A 19,749-nucleotide genomic window follows, 5' to 3' on the forward strand; every position below is an offset into this window, starting at 1 on the left:
CAGGAATGGAATGGTTTCATTTTCCACCTTCAAGCTTGCAGCAAGGGTTAGTCTGCAACATGCTTTACTAGGCCTTCTACAGAGTGCTGGGTATACATAAATATATCCAGGCAACCCCTGGAGCAGAAACCCAGGACAATTTTGAGAGCTCTCAGGAGCTGACCTATGTCTCTCACTAAACAGATGAGGTTCCTTGTGAAGCCAATTCTTTATAGAAATATTTCATTATTTTCTAGCTTCTTTGTTTCTCCTCTGTAGACCAGAGACCACCAATGAAGTCTTGTTAGAACTGATGGCATGAAACAACCATGCTTCTTTTGAGGCTAAGCAAACCAGGACCCATTCAGAGAAATTTAGCCAAAAGACCATTGATGAAATTAGAATATTTAAGTGACAGACTGTGAGTCAGAAATACATGATTTCCAACCGTTAATTTATTAGGTCATATAACAGTGGAAGAATTTGATCATAACATTATAACACAGCTGTTTTATTTCAGATGTGGAATGAGTCCAAGTATCTGGTAATTATGCTGCTTCAATTAGTGGTGGCTCGAGAGCTAGTTAAGTGGCATTGTTTGCTCCAAGGCAGGAAGCCCAGGGAAGCTCACAAACAAGCCAGAGGACATGTGGGTCTACTGGGCTGATACACAACATGCTGTGTGAGGTTGCAGCACATGAACAACATGTCCCTTCCTTTCCCACACTGCATAGTTAATAGCAGTTAAGCATAAAATGTACATCTTTCAGTTAAAGGGTGAGGAAGACAGGCAGAAGAGAAGGCAACTTGTTGGAGATAGGAGAATGGCAGTAACCTAAGCAGAGAAAAGCAGCAAATGACCTGATCAAGTTGTCTGGGCTTATGTAGAGATCTCAAATAATCTTTGCTTAGGACTTTCATAATGTGACAGAGCTGATAAGTGTATAACCAGTGTGAGTAAAATAAATGTGTTTACAATCTTCTGTTTCTTTTTTTTTTCTTGGAAATTCAAGCCCATAAGCACTTTTTCCTGTGTTAATTTTGCTGTATTAGAAAACAAAATTATTCATGTTTTCTCTGTCCTCCCTTTATCAAAATACAGTTCTCTTATCCTTAAGGCAGTCAATATTTTAGTGCTGTCACTATTTTAATAACATCACCATAACTCAACTATCCCTAGCCACCAGCTCTCAATATAGGATTAGTGTGCTCTGATGATCTGGAAATCCCTCCATAGAGAAGTGAGGAAGCATTAGCTTTAGGTTCACTCCCCCAAAAAAAGCCTGCAGTGATATATTACTTTGCTACTGCAAACCTTTCACTTCCAGAAGAGAGACAAGGGTGGAGAAAGGCTGTCAGCATTAACCACTGTGGTTGCCATTCCTATTTGACCTTGGCAGTGCAGTAGAACAGGGAAAACCAATGAATCACACACTATCTTTTGAAATTGCTGGGAAAAAAAGTAGAAGCGGAATCATATAATCTTCTTTTTTCACATTGTCACTTGCTGGGAAATTTTATCCATATCTACTCCTCTAAATAGTTGGATAGCCTAAATAGCCTGAAGAGGCTACCAATGACATCCTTCCTCCCTGAGGGAGTGGTTGGTCAGCAATACTCTAAGTGAAATGATTCAGTTTTAGGCAGTCCTCTGAGGAGCAGTTATGTCTCCCTTCCAACTTGAGATCTTCTATGATTATATGATCTGTACAATCTGGGGGCACAGAGGAGGGAAAAGGATGAGCAGGGAAGGTTACACAGCACATTCTTCTCCACAAAGTCCTACTAGTAATGCTGAGAGAAAAGGGATCTATCCAGCCTGGAACCCCAAACACCTGAGAAATGTGACAACACTTCTCACAGACAGCTGGAGATTCTTAATTACCACCTCTCGGAATAGTGTTGGGTTCTGAAGCCTAATTCTGCTGATGAGCTCAAGTGCACCAATGTGGGTATCTCTGCTGGAACTACAGGGTTATCTATAGTAACTGAGAAAAGAATCAGATGGTACAGTTGGCATTAAGATGACAAGACATGGGAGGATGAAAGGAGAGTATGGATTCTACAAATGCAATCAACAGCTTTACCTTTTTAAGAAATACTTCAAAAATTAGAAATTTAAATAATTATTTTTTTAGGATTGGTCAGAATTCCCAGATATTAGGAAGTGATGGACTTATGCTGCTTTGCACATATAAACAACATGCTGTAAGCCTTCCTTACATCTTTTATTACTGATAGATCCTTGAATGATTCAGTGTCTTGACATACAGCCACAAATCTGACAATTTGCAAATGTTTCATTTTTCAAACCGTGTACTGCCATTGGCTTCCTGCTAGTGATTATTCAGAAACACATGGACTGCATTTATCCAGCTCAATGTCTGTGCTTGCCTGAAGTGCCTTCTCAGTATTTTTGTCCCTAACCTGGGACAACCAGGCCCTTGCTTAAAGCTCAGCTGCAGTTTGGAGTCCTTAAGAAATCTTGTCTACCATGTCATAGTTTTCTCTTTTAAAGAAAAATGTACTATTTTATTTTGACTTGGATAGTTCTCAGCAATGCAAGCTGGTTCAAAAAACTTCACCTTCTGAAAACTTCTTACAGTGGAGTCCCAAAAAGCCTTTCTTTGGTGTTAATTTTTAATTGAAATAAATTGGTAAGTAGGTTTAGTAAATGCTACATTTCAAATTAGTTTCTGTAATTCTAGTTCTCAGTATACCCTTCTTTCTTCACCCACCTCTAATGTCCTAAAAACCCAGCAGAGCCATTCAGTCAAGCTGATAATTTGCAAATACAAAGTTGATCCTCAAATTGATTGCCTTGAACCTCTGCTCTGCATCACAAACAACACAGTCTGTTAAACCATGGGATCAAAATGTCTTCATACACTGATGGAGAAAAAAGTCATCACTTTTTGCCAACTTTTTTGTTTGCTCTGCAGTTCTTTCAGCTTCTGGGATTACATTTATAAAGGGGGTTTCTCCTGATCTTTCCTGACAACTGAAAAGAAGTAAACTGGGATTATATTTTATCTATTTTTGGTCTCTCTGCCTTTCTGACAGCAGTTCATCCACTACTTGGTGGATCTAACTCAAAACCAGAATGTAACACACAAAGTTTAACTTATCAAAGATGAGTAGAGTGCAGTAAGAAAGATATCACTGGATCCTACAAAACCTCATAAATACAGATTGTATATATAGAAAGCATCAAATAAAACCAACATCTCTCAAGCTAGAAACAGAAGGGGCTCATGGACACCAGGAAGATCCTTTGGAAATAGGTTTATTGACCCCAGCTGAAGTATTAGTCACCCCTACTGATGTGTGCAAATTCGTCACAAAGCAAACACTCAACTCTCCAGGTTGTGCAGGCTAAATACCCCAGTTTATGTTTAGGATATGAAAGAGCAGACAGGTAGGAACCTTCCCGTAACTACAGAGAAATTTGGGATTTGAACTCAGTTCCACCCAGCTCCAGCATGTACTGCAGGAGAGCCTAGTGGGATGACACTGTCACCACATATCTGAGACAAGATAAACCTTCAAAGCATCTCACTCTGTTTGAAATAGTAGCATCAGGAAGACTCAATATGTATTTTTTTTAATGTCTTTAATTGTAATGGGACAGTTTTCAGGGTAAACTTTGTTGCTAGACAGTTCTCTGTAGGCACAGGAGAGAACAATAGCCAAAATGATCCAAAACTAATTAAAATAATAATTCAAAGGAGACACTTCATCCAAAGATATTATTATAATAAAAGAAGTTGCTGTGCAAACACAGCATATTTTATTGAAGGCAATGCTTCACTATTCAGAACCCTATGGACTGGAAATCAAAATCAAAAGAGGGCAAAAGAACTGTTTCCAAGCTATAGAATATTATGAAATTTAAATTTTAGGAGGAAAAAACCCCACCAAAGCCCCAAAGCAAAAAGCCAACACATCATTGGTAGCTTTCCATGAATACCTTTTGAGGACAGAAATGCCAGACAACTGTTGACCCAGCCAAGATGAGAAATGAGGCAATAATACTAACAGACTCTACAAGTCTGCAGAACAGGACTTAGCCATTGCTCAGTGCCAACTCAAAACAAGAACACAGTTTGGCATTAGGTTAAGTGCTATATATATTGCTCCCTATTGCCAGAGCCCAACTAAAACAAGATTTAACAAAGGGCAATAAATTTCAATAAAAAGTTGAGAACCAAATACCTATATATTTTCCCCAAACTTTACAGACTTATAACAAAAAGATTTAAAGATTAACATAAAAAAATATATATTTTGGAGTATTATTTTTATTAGATAAGAAAAAAAACCCTGGAGTTTTAAAAATAATGAAAAAAAATAATAAAAACTGGAAGTAAAAAAAAATACGCAAGAATTACAAGTTTAAAAGCTCACAGCACTACAAATGACCAGAAAGTCATTCATGGCAACTGAACATGTCTGTTTAAAAACCCAATGCTTGTTGAAAATCTGAAAAATAGTCCCATCAAGGGTATCAGAGAAGTATGTAAGGTCCAAACTGTGTTCATGGTTTTGGAAAGAATGTTCTAGCTGTACTCTTTTCCCTTGATCTCTAGGCCAGACATTTTAAGCAAAGCTGCTCCTGCACACTCATTTATGTACCTTAAACAGTAACCAAAGCAATAAAACAATGGAGCAAACTAACTGAGATGCCTCTGTTCTGGATTTTAGTGAAAAAGTAATAACCCCAAAACAACTCCCAAACTCTACCCTGTATTAGCCAATGTTTAAATAAGCTAGATCTCAGTTACCCTGGGTAGTTTAACTGCAGTTACACACCATTCCCAGCCCGGTCTAGTGGAAGGCGTCCCTACCCATGCAGGGCAGTTGGGAACTAGATGATCCTTAAGGTCCCTTCCAACCTTTACAATTCTATGATTCTATAAGACTATACTAAATTAAGAATAACTGCAGTTACACACCATTCCTAAGTAAGACTATATTAAATTAAGAAATAACTTCCAAGCATAAACATTAGTACCTCTTTTTTCCAACCACATTTCTCCAAAGCAGAGCCATGTGTGAATATGCATCACGCTGGTTCCATGAGAGGACACATTTCCCTCATTTGCTTACACATCAGCTGCTTAAAACTCAGGTTGGCTTCTACAACACTCTACATTCAAGTATATAACCTTCTACTGTGAGCAAAACCCACCCTCCAATTCTGTTCTGCTGACAAAGCCACCAAAGTGATAACCCTGCAAGTGGAGTCACCTTAATTCTTTTCTTTCTTCCTTTATCTAGTTTTATATACTTCTCTCCTGTAAAGAAACAGAACTTTCTAAAACATGGATTTGCACGATCACGCCAACTGGAAAGTCAAGACTGAGAATGGGATCAGTCATCTAGCAAAAAAACTTTTGTCATGTCACTGCTCTAGTGTTTGTTATGAATAATTGTGCTGAAAATTTTCTGGGTGGATAATTGCCTAGCAGCAACATTTTTGCATAGAAAATCATCACTAAAAAAAAAAAGTAAAAATGAAACAACTTCTACACCTCACTACATCAAAAGGTCTTCAGAAAAAAATATTTTAAAAATGTAAATGGGATTATTAACATTCTTTTGTACAGTAAAAGCAGCAAAACAAAGTACATAAACCTACTTATAATAGCAAATATTTTTAATAAACAGGCAACCTGATGTTTAAATAGTAATCTAACAATTAGATGTGGGGTAGCATGCAAATGGAGGAGTTTCACCTATTAAAAATCCCTCTGTAATGTTAGAAAGCCAACAATGTTCTTGTTTGCAAAAGTTATTCCTGAGTTTTGCAGCAGCATAACGTATTGTGTCTGCTCACATTCTTAATGTTCCAAACCCTTCCTGTTTTCTACTACTAAATACAGGAACTAATCAACTATCCAAACAGCCTTTCTTCTCCAGTGACAGTCCTCATTAATACATCCCAATCTATATGAAATGAATTTGTCTTTCATTTCAATCTTCCTCGAGGAAGGAAAAAAGAATTGCAAGATTTAACACAGCTAGGTTAGGTGCATCTGAATAGGTCACGGAAGACCCAGTCACCACACAGAGCCAGCAGAGCATGTAATCATCATGGGAAAGGTTTGAATCCCATTTTTCCACTTCCAGTAAACCAGCTGAAATGTGAACCCTTGGATAAAGCAATTACAAATAACACAGGAAGCTGGAACTCTACCTCACAGAACTCTAAAATACTGCAATTTATCCCAGCTACTTGGTAAGAATATCATGTTGCAGGTCTTGAAATGGCAGCAGTAGCCCATTTTGCATCACTGGCTACCAGGCAAGATGCAGGGTGGCCAAAGAGATGCATCTTGTCTCAACACTGAGGTTCTAACACTTTTACAGGTGGAACAAGACTTATCTAGAGAAAACTACCTTGATCAATATGCTGTGTAAACCCAACAGAGCACAGCAGTGGACCTTTGGGAGTCCCAATGGGACAAGTTCAAGCACCCAGAGCTGGGCTCACAGCTTAAGAAGCAAAAGGACTAAAGAACTCAACAGCACTTCTGAAGAGGTTTGCATGGGATAATGAAAAGAAATGCAAGAAAAGTTGCAGAAAAATGAGCCTTGGGGATGAATAAACCCTGTTTTCGATTCTTGGAGAACACATGCCTTCATCATTTCCAAATCTGAAGACCAACCAATTTGTTTGGTGTACACTTATTTTCATTAAAACACCTCAAATAGATTCTAAAAATGTTCAGGGAATTCTGGAAACCAAATACCTCATGAAAACTCATGAACAAAACACATCTCAAATTCAATTCCCAATCTGTACGTAAAAGGCAGCTCCATAACAGGCACAGTCAATAAAGCATATTTAGGTATAAAAAAATAGCAAGAAACTTTAAGAAAGTGCTTACAACAAATGTTTTGCTGGCCATTTAAAAACTGTTCTGTCTGTAGTTTAGGAGCTAAAGTGAGTCATAATAACCCTCAGTGTAAATAAACAAACAAATGCACTGTTAACAATTTACAAGTCTGTCAGCAACCATTGCTGCCTCACACAAATCCATCTAGTGTTGAAAAGCCAAACCACAGGTTGATCCCATTAAAAGCAACAGCAGTTGTTCAAGGCCTGTCAGAAGAACTATTCTACAAGAATGAATTGCAATAAAAGTGCTAGGGAGAGTTCTATTTTGAATTTCTTTAAAAGAAAACACAACACTATTCAGGCAGGACTTTGGTGTCTGCCTCATAGACCTGCTTTTGGGAGTCCAAAGCATGAGCTTCACACATTCCTCACTGATTTCATCCTCTAGGCTGGCATCAAATATATGCAAGGTTACAACATTTTGTTACATGACATGAGTGAAAGTCCAAGCTGAGTCTTTATAAAAAGGCTTTTCTGCCACCTCTTTAGCAACTATTAAACTAGTAAAGCAGGGGTATTTAATGGTGAAGTTTGTCTCTGAAATGATTTATTCTGCCAAGGATTGTCATGATTCTCTCTTAATTTCCTTTCAATAAGTATCCAAACAACCATGATATTTGTCCACAATCAACCCTTTTTTTTCCTTCCAGGTTGTAAATAAACTCTTCCCTTCATCTGCAAATAAAGATGCATTTAGCCACCTGCTCTTGTCCTATCACACTATTTACACATTCTTGAAAAACTCCATTAAAATTTTGATGTATTTGCCAGGACAATTTTCAGTACTCTGATCATAAAATCCTTCAGAGACCTTTAGGTCCAACCAGATCCTCACCCCATAACAGAAGAAATTGCCCCTTGCCATGAAGACTATCCAGTAGTTCCTGTTTGGAAAACTGACAAGGAATAGTTTTGGTAACAGGTGAAAACTTTGCACAACAAAGTGAAGAGAACTAAAAATCCACCTCCCCAAATTACTGCCAGAATATATAAAGCAAAAAATGAGGCAGTAGAGTTAAAGGATTATTCTTCTCTGTTGTTATATGCAAGTGTGTCTGAAAAGATTCATATCAGTGTAACAATAGGATAGAAAATGTTACTTCTAATCTGATTGATTTAAAGCGTATTTCAGTTTCCTTGTTAGATTAATTTGCTGAGTCCCACAGTTAGAAAGAAGCCTTAGGAAATGCCTGGAATGTAGCAGAACACAATAAGGCAGGGATTCCTCCACAAACCATCTTTTGACATGACCTTCTCTCTGGTCTCCTGCACAGTTGTACAGTAAGTTCAAAGAAGCTCTCTGAGGGAGATGATCACACATTTATCTTGATCAAGCCTGTGTGTCCAATTTTAGATCACTTCTATTCTCTTTTATAGAAGACAGACCTCTGTGCTGTTCATACATACCCTAATATTGTGTAACGTAGGGTGGTTAGAAGTTTGTGGGTTTTCTTATACCTACAGTCATAGCAGGATGAGTAAAGGAACAGGGAAGGAAGTCTTCTTCTTCTTTTTAAATAACCAATTAAATCTGAACCCATGGGCACTTTTCTACAGAGGACACAGAAGTAAGTGAATGCAGAAGAAATTATAATTAAAAGAACGCAGAGCTACTGCTAGATCAGATCCAAAAGTTCAGAATTTCCCTCCACCAGCAGTGTTTCTGCAGTTGCCAGCACCCAAACAAAAGCAGTGGGGAGCCTGCTCTGTGTACCAACACAAAGCCATATATCTGACCCCTCTGAAACATCTGAAACAGTGTGGGAACCTCACTCCACAGTACAGGTTAAAAGATTATGGTTTTCAGGTAAACCTACCAAGAAAACTAAATGAATACAATACATGACAAGCTCTGGAGTTTTCTTTTGCTTTTTCAGATTTGGAGATCACAGCAATTATGTATTTGTGTGGTTTAAGACTGCAAATGAAGCCATTTCTTCAGAAAACTAGAAATTTTGAGGGAGGAGGAACGAGTAAGAAATGAGGGTAAGGCTACTGCTCTTGAAGTATGTGATTATCAGATGTCAAGCAACTTCCTTGTAACCTCTGGATAGACTTGTGATTCATGAAACACAACTAGCAGGTGATCTTAGCATTTCAGCAATCAAGCAAATTGATTGCCTGCCTCAGAATAAGAAAAACTGGCAATAAACTAAAAACACATGTACACACATGCAACTCCACATCACAGTATTTCTCCTACTTCTAAGAGGCTTAAAGCTCCCAAAAAAAAGGGAAAAGAAAAAAAGAAGAAAAATGCAAGGATTAGATTAGTTTGACTGCAGCACTCAAGACTAGGAATTTGTTAGTTAATTTTTCACTATTTAAAAAAAAAAAATCAGCTGTTTTCCTTCACCTGTAATTTTGCAGGTTTGTAACAACATCCTGCAATTACAAGAAACTGTAATTTCTCCCTGAAAATACAGGCACAAGTACTGTTTCTCATATAGCTCCATTCCAGCAACCAGGTTTCCATAGTATCAAGAGACTAAAATAAGCCAACAGGCTTCAGAGAAATTAATTTTAATATAATGTCTTCTGAAAATCCCCAAACTATACCTTAAAAAATGGGATTTGTACATATGATATTATTAGTCATAATACCTAACCTCAACACCTAAGAGCTAGAAATGGAAGAGCTGTCTTGTTCTTGTACTATTTGAACAGAGGACACACAGACATCTGCAAGATGTGTCCATAGCTGTGCTTCATGGGAAACACTGGCTGGCCAAGATGGCTGAATGTCACTGGAAGGCTTCTAGGCAGCCAAGAACTGGCTATTTATAATAAGCAGCATATCTTTCAACAAATGGGCTATTTTTAGAGTAGGAAGTCAGGGAAATACTGGTGTTCATATTCAGAAGGAGTCAAAAAGCTCCCTATGGATATCTCCACACTCCACACACAGTCCCATGAGCTTCAGCAGAATCCCTCAGGACAGAAATGTTAGCAAACTTCTCCTTCTAGGGCAAAATGCCTTAAAACTGAGAATGGTCACAGAGCTGCTGCTGCCATTATCCCCAAAATTCCTTCCAAATCTTCCTCTCAAACAAGCATAAAAATCAGTCTCAATATCAAATAAGTACTTGTTACATTTCTGGGAGATTGGATAAATATCACCATTTTCTCTTGCACCTTGGGATTACAAACCCAGAATACGCCTCATGTAGAATCAAGACTAAAGGAAAACACTTCCCAGGTTTGCTCACAGCCTGGTTTTCTATGTCTGACTACAGCAAAGTGATTTCATTTTTATCTGCTTTTCAGTCTCACTTTAAAGCAGATTATTTGCTTAGGCGTGAATAACTGAGCTCTTGTATGAGTCCTTTCTTTGTCTGCTCATTTCCATCTATGCTGAAAAGGTAGCATTCTTATCAATCTATTTTTAAAATTAAAGAAAACTGGTCCATCTTTTCTATGATCACACTGAGCACATTTGGAATACCATCACTTCCTGCAGGGTAGAGGCTGCAGTTAAACAGATAAAAAGAACAAGCTAAAATAGTTGTAATTTCTCTACAGTGCTTTTGTGCAGATCCAAAGTACTTTGAAGGCACAATAATTTGACTCAGCTTCCATCACCTACTAAAAACATATATTAAGAAAAAAATCCAACAACAAACCCAAACCCTCACTCACTGAATTTAAGTGGAAAGCAAGCAAAATACTTTTCTATCAAGTGAAAAATCAATCTACTTGGTCAGAGACTATGCAGATACACCAGACTGTCCAACACTTGTGCCAGAGCTGGAATTTTTCCAAGACCCCATTGTCCCACTTCTCCAATACACTTGGAGTTAGGCTTAAGCAGAAGAAGCTCAAAACCAAAACAGGAATAAAGTTTCCTTTGGACTCAAACAACTTTCATTTTAAGATGTGTCTGGGGTAAGCTTGTGCTTAATAGACAACATTTACAGATGTCACCAAGAGGCTGGTGATGAACTGGTAAACAGAAATTACCTTTTTAGTGACTGGTTAAATCAAACAATGTATCAATTAAATGCAGATTTTAAAATACTGCTGCCCAGTGGAGATGTGCAGGATCTGCTGTACCTCAGACTTGCAGGTCAGTGAGAGCCCTGCTACCCCTACAGTCATAGAATCATAAAATGGTTTGGGTTGGAAGGAACCTAGATGATTATCTAGTTCCAACCCCCCCTGCATGGGTAGGGACACCTCCCACCAGACCAGGGGCAGCCACATCTTCCCTGGACAACCTGTTCCAGTGTCTCACCATCCTAACAGAAAATAATTTCTTCCTAACATCTAACCTAAATCTCCTCTCTTCCAGTTTAAAACCATTACCCCTCATCTTATCACTACACACCCTGGTAAAAAGTCCCTCCCCAGCTTTCCTGGGGCCCCTTCAGATACAGTAACCATGTATACACACATACACAAGCTCCCAGTATATATATCATGTGTACATTACATGTATCTACAGATATGTACTGAAACTTTGCAGTACTGTTGTTGTACAGTTTTGATAAATCACTTATCATTAAAAAGATGCAAGAATATTGCTTGTATGGTTGAACCAAAAGCCCAATGAGATGCTGTCTAGGAACACAGCAGCTCCAAGCCTGGCTGTTCTCCTGCTGACCATGCAAGAGGAGAAGCTCACTGCAGGAGCAGGAGGAGCAGCCAGATTGGCAGTGAACATGCAAGAGACTGAACTGGAGTGGACTCTTTTGGTCCACAAAAAGGCCAAAGTGTAACAAAATTGCTTTTTCTTTCTTCCTCCTACACACAATATTAGCAAAGCTCTCACTAGGTACAGCATCATCATCTGATGTCCATGCTTTTGGGAGGAAGTGAACAAACTTTCAGAAAAAAATCTGCAAAAAGTGACAATGTGATAATCCATGTTATTACAAAGTCTCTGTTGTATTTTCAAGAGAGAGAAAATATGGTCCTCTTATAGCTGTCTGAAAACAAGTAAGTTTATATTTATATTTCATGGCAGAAATCAGTGACATTCACACTAGAAATAAGAGAAAACTCAGTCACAGGGTAATTAACGAAGATTACCTAAGGATGGGAAGGTTCCTCTGTTGCTAAAAGGATGAAAAATCAGTAGCAGATGGATCTGTAAAACCAATAATTCATCCAGCCATTGAATACAAACGTAGGATAATACATTGCTATGCTTGCCAAAAATATTCATCATGACTGCAGTTTAAGTTACAATAATAAACTTAAAAGCTTGCTTTCCAGATCAGTTTTGAAGTTTGTATAAAGTGATTATTGGAATAAAACAAAGCCCTAACCTTTTACTTAACCTAAATACAAATAAAAATTTACTCATCTGTGTATTTTTTTTTAAAAATCCAGATATTTTTAGTATGTCCCCAGATGCTTGTTGCTACTTCCTCCATACAGTCAGAGGACAGATAACTTTATCTAATAGAATGAGAAAACAATGCTATCTGTAAAAGAAGCGTCTATTTTGCATTTATCAGTACTTCAAATTTGTACCAGTAAATTCTATGACCTCTTGAGGATAAAGAAGTACAGGCAGTTACACTACAGACCATTTTCATGTTTTAGTACAAGTAGCAGCTGAACTGTTCTGCACCAAAATGAGGAGATTCCTTCTATAACCATCTCTGGGTTTGAGCCTCAAATTAAACCTTTCATTTCTGTCCCGTTCCCCTGCTCCCCCACCCCACGCCCCCCTTTTTTCCTTTTCCTTTCTTTTTAATAGATAATACACTGGTTTTATCTAGTTTACATTTTAACTGGAATGTAAATAAGCAGCCATGCTATTCTGAAGACAATAACATTTCAATTTTTCTGGAAAAAGAAGTGATTTTATGGCACAATAATGTAAACTGTAATGCCTCATTTAGAGAGCAAATGCATTATCCTGGTAAAGTATTGCAGAATTATCTTCACTTCCCAAGTCTTGATATCATAATATTGTTTGATAAGAGATATGCTCTGTGGCAGATGAAAAATCCCCACACATCATTGCAAAACACAAGCTGCACACTCGTGGGTTCAACAATAACTAATAGTTAATAATCCACTGGGGTTTAATTTAGCAAGATTATCTATACTAAAAAAAACCAAGACTACTCTAACTTACAAAACCTCTTCCATTTGATGGATCTCTCTGTTTAAATATGGCTATACTTATATACATCAAAGCAACTCTCAAAAGAGACACAACCCCAAAATCCAAGACTTGATTAAGTCCTGTTGTCAGACAGCACTCTCTGAGCAGTAGTAGTGTTCAGTGGTTCCTCTATTTGTGTTTAGTTTGACTACTACACTAAACAAAGGTAATAAAGGGTTAGGCAAGTAAAGATTATTCATAAATAAGAGATTTAGAATCAGAGCTAATACATTTCTTTCTTGCAAACTTTTCAAGTAACAAATCAAATCAATGATCTCTTCTGATCAAGCATTTACAAACTTGAGCAGATGTTCTACAAAAATCCAGACATTCTGATGAATTCACAGTGACCTACAATGGCTTCAGCATAGATGGATGCATTCATTATGGTTCTAGTCCTTTTAATCCCCTTCTAATGGAAACTGATTTTTAGGTTGGATAGCACTTGGACTAACATGTTGCTTTACATTTGTCTTTTAAATCAGGCAGACACCAAAATTCAAGGAAAGATCAACCAAAAATGTGAAAAAAACCAGCCAAAATGTACAGTCTTCCTCAGTTATAACAACCAAATCATAACCATACTCCATTTCTGATTGCTTATCAAAGCTAAGAAAAATCATGTTAGTGGGGAGCTAGGGAATTGTTATGAAAACCCAGATCTAATGACAGCAGTCTCTAGCTCACTGTTTCAGCTCTAAAACTACTTGTGTGCTTTTCCAATCCATTTTATTTATGCTCCTTCCAGAAAAGCCACTACACACATTACAATTTTTATCACAAAAAGTCTGACTGAGTTTGAAGCTAGGAAAAAAAAAATAAAATATATATAGTTAGAAATTTCAAGGGAGAGTCTGGGAACACTATTTCCACAGGCAAGTTTAATGTTAATCTCTGAATTTCATATTGCAATTAATTGTACGGGTTGGACAAAGGAGTATCACGTGGGTTTTCAGAAAAACTGCAAACTTGATAAAAACTCAGTCAAATGAAACCATGACAGCCCTGTTCCAGACAACACCTATTCTGGTTACCTGCTGAAGCAAGACAACACCTTTTCTTACTTCTCTGCATAGATCTTTTATTTCTTCTGCTCAACATGCATCACCTTCAATGTTGAACAACTGTAGTATGCTCAGTAGCTTTTGTTCAAGGTTTACCCCCTTCAGACAAATCAGAGGCCATAACTCCACATGAAGAAATGGTGCCTTCTCTTCACCCACTCTCATCATCACTCCTGCTTCCAAGAAAAGGATCTATCAACCTGTCAAACCTTTCTTTCCACTGTGAGGAGTAAGGGAAAAGGTTCCCCTTATCTCCATGACCCTGAGGCGTGGAACTCCCTCAAGCAAGAGGGAAACATCTGCTCTCCCTTGCATTTTGCCCTCTGCCAAACTGGACTCTCACTTCCTTGAAGCCTGACACTTGCCACAAATATTATTAATGGGACTAATTAGGATCATAGTTGCCCATTAACTCTTTTATTATTCATATGACGTTTATGATAAATGCATTACATTACATGGAAATGGTTGAGGTGGCACTTACACACAGCAGCAGAAAGTTCAGAGTCATGGGAGAAATCATTTAGCAGTAAGGCAGACTATCTACACCACTTATAAGCACTTGCTGCAACGCAGATGTTCAAGATAGGCAGTTAAAACTACAGTACATTTAACTCTTCCAGGTTCAACATAAAAAATAAAGTAGCCTGCCATTCCTAGAAGTGCAAGTGGCCCAGGAAATACCTTCCAAGATGGCTTTCTACAGCTAGACAGCATCGTGCACTGCATATGTAGTTCATAAAATAGGAAAAAAAACCCCAAATCCTGCTTTTCTCCAACATGCCTTCAACAACAGCAAAGTTGTGATTTCTCAGGGTTACCATATCCTCTTAATTAAGTTGCAAAATCCAGAACCGAATAACCCGATGAACATTAATCACACAGAAATGGGTTTTGTTTGCAGGTACAAACTGTTTTTTTCAGAATTAATTACAAATATGCTGAACTATGTAGAGTATGGATTAACATCCTGATTCAGCAATGTATGTGCATGTTTAACTGCTCTTCTGAGCTAATGCTAGCAGTAAATTGTCTGGACTATTAATTATAATTCTTCTTTCATTTGCCAGAAAACCAATAAAGCTCTGTGCAGAATCAGTTATCCCAGACTTCTTGTATCCCTTCAGAGATCTTAAAAAACATCCATATTCATAGTTATCACTCTGTAATCCTTTCCAATAAAGTACACATTATTCACCATTGAATCTATCTGTGAAATCAGCCAGTACAGACTATTCCTGCTTCCTGTCGATTCACAGCCTAACAAGAAATCAACTTCTAAAAATAAAACATTGTTTAAAGAAGCCCACCTAACACCAATAATCATCATTTTGAAAGCATCCTTGAACGAAGTATGTAGCAGTACAATTTGTAACATGCTGTTTAATAGTTTGCTAAATGCTTATTCTAAAAGAAACCAGCAGTAAGAAAAATGTCCTTTGAAGGCACAGCTAAAAATGCACATCTAGTTCCTTCCCAAGTCTGCAAAGCCTGTTCTTTCACTGCTACAATGTGAAGAAATGGTGCAACTATTTAAATCCAATCACCATGGAAGCTCAAGGCTCACAACAAATAAAAGCTGCATATTATATCCTCTCCTGAAAGGAAAGGTCAGCTCTGCAGAAATAAATGTTGTAGCATCAGTAAGTACTTTAACAAAACACTTATCTGCCTGAAGAAGAGAAAATAAAATAAAATCAATAGATCTTGCAGACAAGGCTTGGTCAATCCACCCTGAAAGACCTATTTTCAAATGCCTAGTTTCACAGAATCACTGGATTGCTTTGCTGGTCACAAAAAGTTTCGGGGGGGATGAGGAAGAAAAGAAAATCCCAAATAATGATTTTGTTACAAACTGCCCAGTAACACGAAAGAGGAACACCAACTATTTCAACAAAATCTAAAACGCTGACCTAAAATCCTCCAAAATAAAAAATATGGAGAGAGTTTCGGTATGAATGAAGTGAGTATTTAAATATATCCTTTTTATAAAGGAATTCATATTGCAAACATGTCCATTGTTATTTTTTTTTATGATTGTATTTACAGTGCACTGTAAATACACTGATTAACTGATACAGTGCACTGATATATTTAATTTCAAGTCAAAGTAATTTTCTTTATTCTCCATGGTTTCCAAACAGCACTAGACCACTGATATTTCTGATTGCAGAAACAGTTGCATGAAAAGTCATTAATTTTGGTGACTCTATTAAAATATTTGGAAGACCAAAGAATTGACAGCCTCCAATAAATAGTGAAGTTAATCTAAACTTCCATTCAATAATGTAAAGAAGAATAGAAATCCCCCGATTTCTCCAACAGTGGCTTCCCAACCAACAAAAAGAACAAACAGCAACTTCCCAGCCAACCTCAACATTGTTCTTTTGAACTGCTTTCCCAGATGCTCCAGGAGATTTTAAAAGAGATCAAGTGAAGTACATTCTGGGTGTTCAGTCCACTGAACTGGCTTGTTCAGAAGCACCACATACTTCTTCCAATGTAAATTCTACAAAGGGAACATGACTTTTTCCCCAGAAGAGCACTGAGAATCAAATTTCAGGATCTCCTACCTCGATCAAAAAGTCTCCAGTTCTCAGGCCAGCTTGCCATGCTACTCCCCCTTCGTCCACCGATTCCAAGTACTGCAAAGCAGGAAAGGCTGGAGTTGGGGTGAATTCTTCAATTGGTGTGTCAGCTTTAAAAATAAATACCACATTAAAAAAAGAAAGTTATGGACTGCTTGCAAATACCACTTGACTAAAGGCCTATTATTGGCCATTCCAATTGATGGTTAAAAAATGGTGGGTGCTACAAGTAAGAGGACTCTGCCTCAGAGGACATCAAGATGCTGGGAACAGAGCGCAATTTCTCTGCAGCAGCAATCCACAGGTCTTCAATTCAGAGAGAAAAATACATGCTTCTTTAATGGCAAACCAAATCAAGCTGTATGAGGCAATAGCTGGATCCTGAGTGTTCCAGGATATTCAGCATTAGTTCAAGTACCCTTTTGTAAAATGCTTGTAACTCTGGCAACATCCAACTAAAAATGGATGGTTTTAGTAGCCAGCAGAGAGTACCTGGCCAAACTGGGGGGATGGGGCAGGTGGAAAAGGGTGAAAAAGATTAAACTGGATTTTTCTCCTAGTTTTAGACGTATATTACAGAGAAGATAACAGAATAAATCACTTTTTCAGGCACAGCAGGCTTTGGGACAGCCCTCTTTCTCTCTGTCACATACACACAGAAAAGTCCTTGGCTCTTTCACCTGAGGTGCCCTCACTGTTACTGAGAAAATCTGGGAGCAATTGTTGGGCTTATACAGAGGGAGTAAGTAACCTGTGCTTGATGCACAGACACCTCGTGCCAATGGGTGAGCTAAAAGGTACTGGCTTTCCTAGTACAACTCCAAGCATTTTTATTTAGCTAAAATCAGAAAAGCTTTTACAACACTGAAAATCTATCGTGGCACTGGACTGAGAGTGGGGGAACAGGGAGAGCAAAAATGATATCCCAAGAATGAAAATAGGGAATAATTTTCATGCTCAGGCAAGGCAAGGGAGAACCCATGTAAAATGAGGGGGAGCAAGAGATGGGACATACCATATATATATATATATATATATTAAATACAAAAGGAGCAAACTGGACTGAAAGTTAAAAAGCAAAGCATTAAATAGAATGCTTTTTTTAACTCTTTAGAATGTCAGTATTATAGATTTTAGTCTACAGAAAAGTATCATGCAGTTTAACATATGAACAGCTTCTAAAACGAGCACACTACAGGCCATGCAACATACGTGCAGCTTCTGAAGATATAAAAAAAGATCATATTTTCATACTAAAACTGCACCAATGTCACCTTGCAGAAGATCCACACCTATTTTAAACAAAACATCACTCTCTTGTCTATTTCTATTCATAGACCTATTTAAACAGACTGATATTTGAAATAAAGCAGCAGGTTTTATAAGGAAAGCAGGTTTCCCACAGTTAGGTAAACTGCATAACAAAACAGATTAATGACAAAATACTACATATACCAACACAATAAAAATACAGACAAAACTTTCTACCCCCGAAAAAGATTATATAGTGCTTCTCCTTTGTAAAAATGCAAACTGCTTCAGACAGAAGCCACTAAAATCTGTCTGAGTAGTACAGCATACAGAGAATCCTGTTGTCTAGCAACCAAGTGCACCAAGAATAATTTCTGCTTATATTCAGAGATGTATAAATTTCTTCATGCCACTGCACATCACACACACACACAGAAGCACATACCTTTTGCCCCTCTGAGCACAAATCCAAATCCTTCATTGTCTTTTTTCTGCAGGACCACTGCCTTTTCTTCTATTATGCAGTCACTGTAGAGAGAATTCCGAGGATAGCGACCATTATTACATCCCTTCATCACCACTGTAGTAGCTGCTCCTCCAGTGTGCAGGTTCATCATCATCACAGCCCGTTAATCAAATAATATTGCAGTAACCAAGCATGGGAAAATATAGAACAAACAGCAGCGAGGGGAAGACAAAGACTAAGCTTAATGATAAAAGAGAACATGACAAAGCAACTTAAAGGGAAGAAAAAAGGCAGAGAGGAAAAAGAAAGAAGAAATCATGCATGGTGGTTTGTGTTCTATATGAATGACTGAATGAACATGTGATCATGTAATCTGTGGACTAGCTAGGACTCTAAAAGGAAAAAAAGTAAGTGAACTGAACAACAGTATCATTAATAAACTCCTCAATCGTGGATGTACCAGATGCATCTTCTAGTGAAGCCAAAATGAAACCAACCAGAAGAAAAATGAGGCAGCATTTTAAATTTAAAGAGAATAAATTATGATTTTATATTAGCTAACTAAAAGGCACAAATATATTCGGAAAGCTATGCCTTGCATCAAAAGCCCTTTTTCAATCCTATTGAATGTTGCATGCTGCAAGAATCCCACATGATCATCTGACAGCCTACAATGCTAACAACGTGCAGCTGCCTTGGCGTCATCAAGCATAGATTTCCACAGCATCAGGAATCTGCATAACTGAAATAGTAACAAGGCATGCACAGGCAGGAAAACACATTTCTAAAGAATATTTCTGAGCTTCTGATAAACAATTAATATTATAGAACAGGGAGACAGCGTAAAGGACTATTTATGTAAGCAGTGTGTCCTTAAAGAGAAAGTAGCCTCAGGAATCTTTCTGTCATTGGTTAGGGAAAAAATAGATGGTAGGTGAAGAAAATGTATAAAATCCACATCAAAATGGGACCTTTCATATACAGGAAGTGATCTGTAAAAGCTTTAAGTTTTTTAGTCTCTTTCATTAAACAAAAACAAAGAACATTTTGAATGCTCTTTTAGGTATAAAACTGCCACACAGCACAAACTGCAAGACATTCTTCTGAATAAAGACAGTGTCAGGGGTCAAGCACTGCCCACCCTGCTGCTGGGTGGCCTTTAAAATACCTACAAAACTATTTAGGATAGAAAGAAGTGGGAGCAAGGTTTCTTTTCTTAATGTTTTACTAGCCAGCTACTGTTCAAAAGAAACTGGATCCGCTTCAGTGCCATTCTGAATCCAGAAGGGGAGGAGGAAGCTAATTAAAGAAAAAAAATTGGTGTGACATTTTCATTTAAAGCTCTGAACAAAGAAAAGGATGATGATATCAGGACA

General features: G+C 37.7%; 1 protein-coding gene across 1 annotated transcript in view; it reads right to left on the reverse strand.

Annotated features, from left to right (window-relative positions):
- SHANK2 (SH3 and multiple ankyrin repeat domains 2) overlaps positions 1-19,749 on the reverse strand; it is a 298,236-nt gene that overhangs the window by 110,656 nt on the left and 167,831 nt on the right. Inside the window, exons 14-15 of the mRNA XM_010007431.1 lie at positions 18,353-18,435; positions 16,642-16,766 (exon numbers count right to left, since the gene is read on the reverse strand). Of these exons, the coding sequence (XP_010005733.1) occupies positions 16,642-16,766; positions 18,353-18,435 (208 nt within the window). The remainder of the gene's footprint in view (positions 1-16,641; positions 16,767-18,352; positions 18,436-19,749) is intronic.

Source organism: Chaetura pelagica, unplaced genomic scaffold, assembly GCF_000747805.2.
Source record: "Chaetura pelagica isolate M959 unplaced genomic scaffold, ChaPel_1.0 scaffold401, whole genome shotgun sequence".
NCBI classification, from domain to species: domain Eukaryota; kingdom Metazoa; phylum Chordata; class Aves; order Apodiformes; family Apodidae; genus Chaetura; species Chaetura pelagica.